This window comes from Pinus tabuliformis, chromosome X, assembly GCF_031772625.1.
Source record: "Pinus tabuliformis cultivar Carrire ecotype Pingquan chromosome X, CPIR1, whole genome shotgun sequence".
In the NCBI taxonomy this organism is placed as follows: domain Eukaryota; kingdom Viridiplantae; phylum Streptophyta; class Pinopsida; order Pinales; family Pinaceae; genus Pinus; species Pinus tabuliformis.
The window spans coordinates 1,517,320,814-1,517,330,850 of record NC_142308.1 but is presented as its reverse complement, the minus strand read 5'-3'; the positions used below and the strand labels follow the sequence as shown (position 1 = coordinate 1,517,330,850).

The 10,037-nt window shown below is 38.4% G+C and overlaps 1 protein-coding gene across 1 annotated transcript; it reads left to right on the top strand.

Moving 5' to 3' along the window:
• Positions 1-1,885: 1,885 nt before the first annotated feature.
• On the top strand, positions 1,886-6,720 carry LOC149145821 (uncharacterized). The gene is made up of 5 exons (XM_089452568.1): positions 1,886-2,002; positions 2,127-2,309; positions 3,731-3,994; positions 5,980-6,100; positions 6,222-6,720. Exons 1-5 carry the CDS (start codon positions 1,886-1,888, stop codon positions 6,407-6,409), a joined length of 873 nt encoding a protein of 290 aa, XP_089308694.1. The 3' UTR covers positions 6,410-6,720.
• Positions 6,721-10,037: the final 3,317 nt, after the last annotated feature.

The following is a 10,037-nucleotide window of genomic DNA, read 5'->3' as shown; positions in this document are numbered from 1 at the left end:
GTGCTTTATCGAAAAAGAATTAAATCGAGCACTCCAGATTTTTGCCTCTCTGTAGAGGGGCTTCAAATTGTCTGCATGAACATTGCAGATGCCTTCCATGTGATTATAGATTAAATCTGAGTTTGTCAGCATTGTTATGTTATTCACCCCATTGTGTTTTGCCTCTTTTAACCCTGCAACAAGTGTAATGTAGTATGCTTCGTTATTGGTTGTCTTTCCTTGGACTTCCCATATTCTATAAATCACATGATTTTTTGCCCCATTGTGAAAGACAAATTTTAAAGATGCTCGACCCAGATTGGGGCGGCATGATACTTCAATGCACAGTGTCCACTTTTCCACCATTCCGTGAGCTTAGAAGCACTGCATAGTGACAACAACAAAATAGATTCATGTTAGAATACTTTAACATGACAAAATATCCTGATTGAAATTGATTATTTTTATGCTACCTCAAGTCTGAATGCACATCCTTGAAAAATAACAGAAAATCTAATATCAGTGATAAGACTTTGGGCATAAAGAGTTAATAATGCATGCATGTTCACGAAAATGAGGATGTTGCATGACAAGAAGAAATAGCAAAACCAATCCATGGTATGACAAAGATTGTAAAAGTCTTAACTCTAAGGACGCAGTTATCTATATAATGTTATTTTGAGTTTTATAATGATTAGAAAATACTGCATCCTGGTGCAATTGGTTGTTTCGAACGACTCTTTTTATGCAATTCTGATAGTTGTACTCTCACACAGGAGAAGAGAATTACCTGAAATTTGTTTGGTTCCTTAACGTGCTAGTGATATTTGAGCATATTTCATTTAATGAAATAAATATGGATCAATGCCATGTTTTCATGTTGTAATATACCATTGATTGTGAGAGTTAATTTTCGTAGAGGTAAATTTTCAGGATTAGGAGAGACCCAAAGTCCGGAGTTGGTGGATTGGAAAGAAAGCAGGGCTCAAGGCTATTGTTCATCAATCTACAGAGCTTGTATGACGTGTGATGCAGAATGTACATACAAGGGTGCAGTCAAAACTGTAGAGGGAGTGATGAACATTGATCCAAATGAGTATGAAACAGTTTATATTGGGACTGGATGAAAGGGCTGCTTAGGCCAAAAACGCCTTTTTTTTTTTTTATAGTTGGTGCTATATATTGCAGCAATTGGTGTGCAGGGTTGACTGCTGAAGCTTGTTGTGTGATAAATACGCATCATGACATGGGTTTTTTATTCTGAAGACCCAACCCTATTACTAAAGTTTCTCCTCAAGTGGTTGCCATGCTTAAATAATATGTTACTACTGTGAGGAACTAATGGACTAATGCTGCTCTGCAAGTACTAGTGCTGGCAGTCTTGTTATGAAAATTTTCATATCTAGAGTAGTTATTCTTCCAGGTCAAATTGTTATCCTTTGTCTAATTGGCATTCTTTCAAAAGAATGCAATATGAAAAGATTATTGTTGCTATTTTATGTCTATGAAATAATCAGACAAAATGAGATCCACTTTCTGTGTACCTGCAGTCCAGGATACAAAATCAATTTCATCCTATTTTGAGTTAATTTCTGGATGGAAATGTTGTTTGATATTTGTATACCAGTGTGTCATGTGAATAGAGCTATTGGAGGAGACCAATTTAAATGTTTAGTGTCAAATAAATAGATTAGTTAAATTTTATGAATGTGGATTTTAAGGGTTGGATATAAAATTTTGGGTTGTTTTGGATGCTGTATACCAGTGTGAATAGAGCTATTGGAGGAGACTGATTGAAATGATTAGTTTCAAATTAAAAAAAAATTCATGGTGTTTTCTGTCTGTGCGAGGAACGGCAAGGGCGATTGCATACTTGTTCAAAGAATATAATGCTACTCTGGTTTCCATGGAAAACGAATGGCAGGCTTTAAATACGGAGTTTTCAAACAATGGAGAGAGGTTCCAATCTTTGTTTACCAAAATTGCAACTAACGAATATGAAAGTAACAGCCTTCAGAACCAGGTGAATAGACGAGCCAGACAACGCTTAGATTTAATTGATGAGTACATAGTAAAAGAGGATTCTCTTCAACGACGGAATGAAATCTTACACGAAAAGGTGGACATCACGAGATGTTTGTGCATAGGTTGCGCAGATCGTTCCAGAGGATGCGCAGAGGGTCCCACGGTCGCAGGGGATGTTTGGGAACGCGATCACTGTTGCAGAGGGTGCGCAGAGCAGGCGCAGACGGGAGCAGAGGATTAGCAGAGCAGGGGCGAACCGAGAATCGGCATTCGGAAATGAAAGTGGTGTTTGGGCGGGAGACGAGGTGGTTGTTTGAGGCTGGGTCCCAGTGCCAGCGCGTCGTGCCAACGCGTCGATCGTGGGCCAGCGTTCCCGGAAAGGCTGGTATGCGTTCGCCGGAATGAGGATGCATGGAAGATGGACCCATTCGACATCCATACTCTGACCAGCCTGACATACGGGCATTTAATGCCCTATGGCAGGCTGGTTAGCTCTTGCCCTGCCCAAATTGCTCTGTTTAGTGGGAAAAGCTTCTCTCTGTCAATTCTTTCTGTCACGCCCTTCCACCATACTTACTTACGCTCCCACTCGCACTTGGCCCTGTCAATCTTCACACGGGGTTTCTACTGTGAGCTTAAGATAAATGTGGTCGAAAACACAACGAAGAGAGTCAATCCGCGAGAGGGTCCCTTCACGCAGAGAATGACTTCCTGCATGCAATGAGAATGGATGAGCTGGCTCACAGAATTCCTACGTGGGGTTTTGAAATAATCTTCCCCACAGAGCTACAACAAAATCCTCTACAATGCTGAGGGTTTTAGCTTATAGTTGAAGGGTGAACAATCTCACACGCTGGCGAATCGTTTCTCCCTCTGTTCTCTGCACGAAACCAAATCGATCGTTTTCCGTTCGGCCCGTTCTCCCTCTGTTCTCTGCACGAAACCAAATCGTTTCTCCCTCTGTTCTCCGTCTTCACCGTTGTGAGCCTCCCCAACTAAAATCAAGGAGTGTTCGCTCGCCAGAAATCCAACAAAGCGTAATCTTCCCCACAGAGCTACAACAAAATCCTCTGCAACGCTGAGGGTTTTAGCTTATAGTTGAAGGGTGAACAATCTCACACGCTGGAAAATCGTTTCTCCCTCTGTTCTCTGCATGAAACCAAATCGATCGTTTTCCGTTCGGCCCGTTCTCCCTCTGTTCTCTGCACGAAACCAGATGTCGTCCGAATGGATGCTGCCAGATGCCAGATGCCGTCCCAAGAGTAAACAAAGGGAAACAGCCAGAATCCACCAAGTAAAATCAATGGGAAGCAACTTTATTATCTTGTGAGTAAGAGCTTTAGTAGCTTCTCTCATTATTTCCTTCACCAACTCGGAGATGACAGTAGTTACAGCTTCTATGAAACACTTGGCCAAGTGTTTCATAGAAGCTGTAACTACTGTCATCTCCGAGTTGGTGAAGGAAATAAGGAGAGAAGCTACTAAAGCTCTTACTCACAAGATAATAAAGTTGCTTCCCATTGATTTTACTTGGTGGATTGATGTTTCCCTTTGTTTACTGTTCATAGGCCACAGGGATTTGGGCATTGGACGCTAGAGGAAGCAATCCAGTTATCCCAGGCATGCTTTCTGTTCTCAATTTGTTGTTCTTGAATATTTTTAGCTTAGATTTGTTTTTAGAGTCGGTGGTTCTTGGATCTCTTTTGTTGTAGATCTGTTTTTTTAGTCTGGGGTTCTTGAATTTTGCAGATCTTTCGGAGTTGTAGATGACATATTCTGCATATTCGAGGGTATCTTGGATAATGTAGCGGTGTTGAGACAACGATATGGTCTCAACAAATCTGCAGATGAAGTGGCGATTATCATAGAAGCTTATCGGACTCTCAGAGATAGGGGTCCTTACCGTGCAGATGAGGTCGTTAGAGATCTATTGGGGAAGTTTTCCTTCGTTCTTTACGACTCCACTTCCGAGGCTCTCTTTACAGCAGCTGTACGCTTTCTTTCTCATCCCTTCCTTTTCTGTGCTTTATTTTGTATTTTCCATTGAAATATTTGACATAAACACTTCTATTGTTCCCATGTCAACCCTGCTTCATCGCACATTTCCTTCAATCCTTCATGCTACATACCTTGCTCAGATAATAAATGAGGGATTCCAATATTTCTCCTTTCGTAGTCGTTTCTAGGGAATCGATTTTCTTGATCCTGCAGTTGAGAGGGGATAAGGGGCGTTTTGAAAAATTATAAGACCCTCCTGCTTGTTTTATTTAGTCCATAGATTTACCATTTTCTAGCCTGGACACGCTCACACTGCAGACTCCCTCCAATCTGGTCTGTGTTTTTGGAGTATCTTCACATTCGTAGATGGCATATGATGATTTCTTGATCCTGCAGTTGACAGAGGATAGGGCTCGTTTTGAAAAAATATAAGACTCTGTTTGTTTGATTTAGTCCATAGATTTACCATTTTACTATCCTGGACACGCTCACACTGCAGACTCCCTTCCATCTGCTCTATTTTCTGGAATACCTTAACATTAGTACATGGCGTGTGATGAGAAGAATTTCACAGAGCACATGGGAAGCTTATGAAACCCCCCTTTGATAAGAATCTTTTAAGAAATTCAAATTACCAACCCCAAGATAAAGTATTATGACTCTCCAATTAGCTTGTGGCCTAAGGGTAAGGTGGAGAATTTACTAGGCTTCCAGTGAATTCGTGGTCTTCAGGTTCCATCCTCACTGGAAACAGTGTGGCAATCCATTAACCTGCATTCTGGATCTAGTGCTTTGAAGGCGTTGACTTTTACAATGTGGATATTTCTAAAATGAAGTGGCAGTTGAAGTTATGTACTCTGTTTTTTAATTAAAGAAAGTATGTATATATATATATAGATTGTCACTTGTGGACAATTTACGGGACAAATTGCCAAATTCATGACTTTCTATCTGATCCCAGAGTCCAGATGACAGAAGCTATCCATTGTAAGATCCTATGAAAAATTCTATCCATGGTAAAACATCATCTGCATTTGTCATCATAACTAAAACTACCCCTCACTGATCATTGCTTATTCATGTAGCAGAGTTGGCCTTTTCTAAAGAAATGTTGTAATCTAAAAAAATATTTACTTGGTGGTTATCCTTACAGCCATTATTAGAATATTGGGTTGACCAGTAATGACTGTAATGACATTGGGCTTATCCGATTTATTTTACAACAAACTACCCTTCGCTGATCATTGCTGATTCATGTAGCAGAGTTGGCCTTTTCTAAAGAAATGCTGTAATCTAAAGAAATATTTACTTGGTGGTTATCCTTACAGCCATTATTAGAATATTGGGTTGACCAATAATGACTGTAATGACATTGGGCTTATCCGATTTATTTTACAACTTTGATACAGGAAAATAAGACTATCACTGACTTGAAACAGAACAGTGATTTAAATCGGATCCCAATCTTTCAGCCCGACTTTCTGTTCTAATGGATTGCTCTAAATTCTTGAGATCTGGTCTTGAGTCTTGGAAATAATTTTCAACTTGCTTTTCTAATAGGATACATGATATCGGAGTTTGGCTTGTAAATATATCTCTTTGCCGAAAACTTTTAAGATTCCAGTCTGATAGTTTGTATTCCTTTGCAAATGTGCTAAAGCAATTTCCCAAGATTTGCCCACATTCCTACTTCGTTGAAATAAATTTAAGTTATTTTCCCATAGCGTTTCTCTAATTATTTGTTTTGGGAGAGGGAAGGGGGAAGATTAGTTATTTATAATCAGATGGGCTACTGGCACCTGTTACCCCGAAAATTCTGCTCATATGATCTATCATAGGCTGCACTTCCAATTTCCCAATAACAGAATGGTGCCCTGAGTATTTATTTGAACATATTTTGTTCCCATATAAAATATTAAGCATTCCTTGAAATTGTGGGTTTCTTGACTTTTGGCCAATAACTATTTGTTTTGCTAGGATGCTGATGGTTCAGTGTTTTTCTTTTGGGGCACTGCAGCTGATGATTACCTTGTACTATTTGATGAGCCAAATGTCCTGAAAGAAGGATGTGGAAAATCTTTTGCTCCATTTCCCCGAGGTAATATAGGACTGCTAAATTAGAGCTTATCTGTTTTTAGCTATCTGGCACATGAAAGTGTAGCTGAATGTTGGCTATAGAGCCTCTAATGTAATATTGGTTGTTGCATTTGCCTTCGCAGGTTGTTACTTCTCTACATCAGGTGGATTGCAGAGCTTTGAACATCCTTTGAATAAGCTGATGCCAATGCCTCGTGTTGATAGTGATGGGCAAATGTGCGGGGCCAACTTCAAAGTAGATGTGTGTGCCAAGAAGCAGACTAGCATGCCTAGGGTGGGTAGTGAGGCCAATTGGGCTAACCAATTCTGATATGATCAGGGTAGTGAGGCTAGTGGGGCTAACCAATTCTAATATGATCAATTTGGCGTTAGGATTAGATATTTGTCTCATTAGTAGTCATATGGGAGGGGTTGGTAAGGACGAGTCGTTTGAAGCCGGATTGGGATTACCTCATTTCATTCCAAGGGCCAATGAACTGTTCATTGGTATTTAAAATTAAATTGTGGTGTTTGGTTATTTCCTCTGGCATTTCTGATGTAAAAGTGTAGGACAAAGTCTGTAAAAGTGATGGGTTGGTAAGGATGAGTAGTTTGAAGCCGGATTGGGATTACCCCATTTCATTCTAATGGTCAATGAACTGTTCATTGGTATTTAAAATTAAATTGTGGTGTTTGGTTATTTCCTCTGGCATTTCTGATGTAAAAGTGTAGAACAAGGTCTGTAAAAGTGAATTGAATTTGTTAAATATACAATAAATGTGTAATTTTTCGTTCTATCTTAAAATCAAGTTTACATATTGGAGAGATGGGTTTAACCATATTTCCTTGCGGAATGTTGTTCTTTTAGTTAATGATATAAATTTTTTAGTTTAATATTGTATTCAGCTTGACTCAGTATTTTTTTTCAATTAGATGAATAACTGGAACTTTTCAGTTTAATTAGATAAAGGACTTGCCTTGTGGGGTTCTTAGTTTAAAAGCCTAATTATTTAATAGTTAAGATTTTAGAGAATTATAATTTCTGTATTTCGTCTTTTCAATCTTTGGCATCCATGTTCGATGTATCTCTGAGAACCGTGTATATATGCTTTCATTCTTGTACTTTGAAAAGGTTTTTATTCTTCTGTCTCAGAACAGCCTGTGTCATTCTTATGTACATGTGAGTTTCTGAGAACCGTGTATATATGCTTTCATTCTTTTACTTTGAAAAGGTTTTTATTCTTCTGTCTCAGAACAGCCTGTGTCATTCTTATTGACATGTGAGTTCCTGAGAACCGTGTATATATGCTTTCATTCTTTTACTTTGAAAAGGTTTTTATTCTTCTGTCTCAGAACACCCTGTGTCATTCTTATGTACATGTGAGTTTCATTTGAGGGTCTCGGAACAGTATGTGTCATTCTCATGTACATGTGAGTTTCACTTGGATACTGCCCTTGATTTGGAACTCATTTAATAGATGGCCAATAATTGCAATAAATTATTGGAACTCATTTAATAGATGGCCAATAATTGCAATAAATTTTCACATTCGTGAAAAGGAAAGCGAATTGCCCAATAAAATTTCACATTCGTGAAAAGGAAAGTGAATTCCCAATTATGGGAGGCTACAAGTTGCAGGTGACTTGAGGTGTTCATATATGTACTTTGAAATGATTAGAATGAGGAGTCTTTGATAGTAAAGTCATTTATTTATATTTAAATATATATATGAAAGATAGAAATTACAAACTATAGTTGAATGTACGAAATGTCGGGTTATATATGATCAAACAAATTGCAAAAGAAGTTGCAGGTGACTTGAGGTGTTCATATACGTACTTTGAAATGATGAATAGAATGAGGAGTCTTTGATAGTAAAGTCATTTATTTATATATATATACAAACTATAGTTGAATGTATATGTATATATAAACTATAGTTGAATGTACGAAATGTAGGGTTACTTTTTTTTTAAAAGGGGGCTAGTCTCCAGCAGAAGCATTTATATTAGGTCCAGTATGTACATATTTACAATGCAATCACATTTTTGTATTCACATTAATTCTTCAATACAACTGCTTTATCGCACAGTGCCACAATCGACAGGATTTGATCGCGAGTGGGGTGCGAGGAAGCCGACAGCCCCCACCAATCGACAGGATCAATCGACGGGATTTGATCACGGGTGAGGTGCGAGGAAGCCGACAGCCCTCACCGCGCGAGCCATGCACTCGGGTGCAGACGAAATGTAGGGTTATATATGATCAAACAAATTGCAAAAGAAGTTATAGCAATGTTGATAGGTTACATATGATCAAACAAATTCTTTTAATGTAGGGTTATATATGATCAAACAAATTGCAAAAGAAGTTATAGCAATGTTGATAGGTTATATATGATCAAACAAATTGCAAAAGAAGTTATAGCAATGTTGATCGCTGTATAGATAAAGGTTACACGTTTTTATTGTCAGTTTTTGGCCACAATTTCATGGATTTTGGAATTGAATTGGCCATTTAATTCATAATTATAATATAATGTATGTGTATTATTTATGGTTATGAAGAGCGTTAAAATTTAGTTGTTGTTTGTTTTTATTATTAAATTATATTATTATTATTATTTTAAAATAGAAAAATTTATAATATTTAGAATTATTGGTTTAGTATTATTATTATTTTAAAATGAGAAAAGTTTATAATATTTAGAATTACTGGTTTGGTTTAGTTTTTGTTGATATAAATTTTTGATGCAATTGAATTCAACAAAAAAAGAAAAGAGGCTACTTCAAATGAGATGTTGGAATGAGATTTTTACATGCAGTGACATCATATGTAAACAAAATCCAACCACATGAAATATTTCATTCCTTCTTGGTAAGGAAGAAGAGATGTATTCTTGATATCTTTGTCTTTGATTGTTATTGTTTCTTTACATCCAATGACTCTGAGCTCTTAACCAATTAGATATATAATGTTAGGTCATACTCCAGGGACTGTATGGTAGTTTAAGTGTAATCTCCCTCTTGGAACCTTTCATTCTTCCCTAATGTAGTGCCCCTCTGTGTCTCGCCATTTTCAGATTTTAGGTCTGTTTTCCAAGGGCTCTGTTTGGCTGTTCCTTCGTGCCTCCTTTCAATGAAGACCTCAGCAGATAAGCAGGAGATGATTACTTATTTTGTTCAAATGGTTGGAGAATCCACAGACAAGGCACAACAGTTTCTGCAGGCGAGCAACTGGCAGCTAGAGGAAGCAATACAGTTACTATTCAATGCCCATAACAATGGTCAGGGCCGAGCTCGTGGGACCAATGTTTTCTTCTTTCGCTTCTCCTCTGGACAGGAGATCCCTCCCCTCTTCTTCAATGGCTCAGAACATTCAAAATGACACATCCTGCGACTATGCGCGCCCGCCATTATCTGGGAAGAGGAAAAGCATGTGTGATCCAGATCCCTTGATACCTAATATGGACAACGGCTCCATGGGTCGCTCCTATAAACGGCAAAGAGATGCCTCTGAGGTACCAGCTGCTGAATCTTCAAGAGAAGCCAAACGTCATTTACTGTCATTTCTGCCGGAGGAGCCACAAGAAGATAAAGGGCTCAATATTTGTAGGGTATGTGTCCGTTTCCCTGATGGCCAGAGAGTGCAGAGGAGGTTTCTGCGCACCGATCCAATGCAATTACTTTGGTCTTTCTGTTGCTCTCAAGTTCAAGAAGCTGCAGAGGGCCGGCCGTTTAGATTGGCATATATAGTTCCTGGTTCATCTCAGACATTAAATTATTATCATAAGAGCCTAAGCTTCGGAGATGCTGGATTTTCCAATTCGCTCATATCCATGATCTGGGAATGAGATGTGAGTAATGCATCTGTAAGTAAATTGGGAAGATTTATCAATAAGCATTTATCAGGGTTAATTGCTTTGTTCAGATAATAAGTATTTAGCAGGGTTGATTGC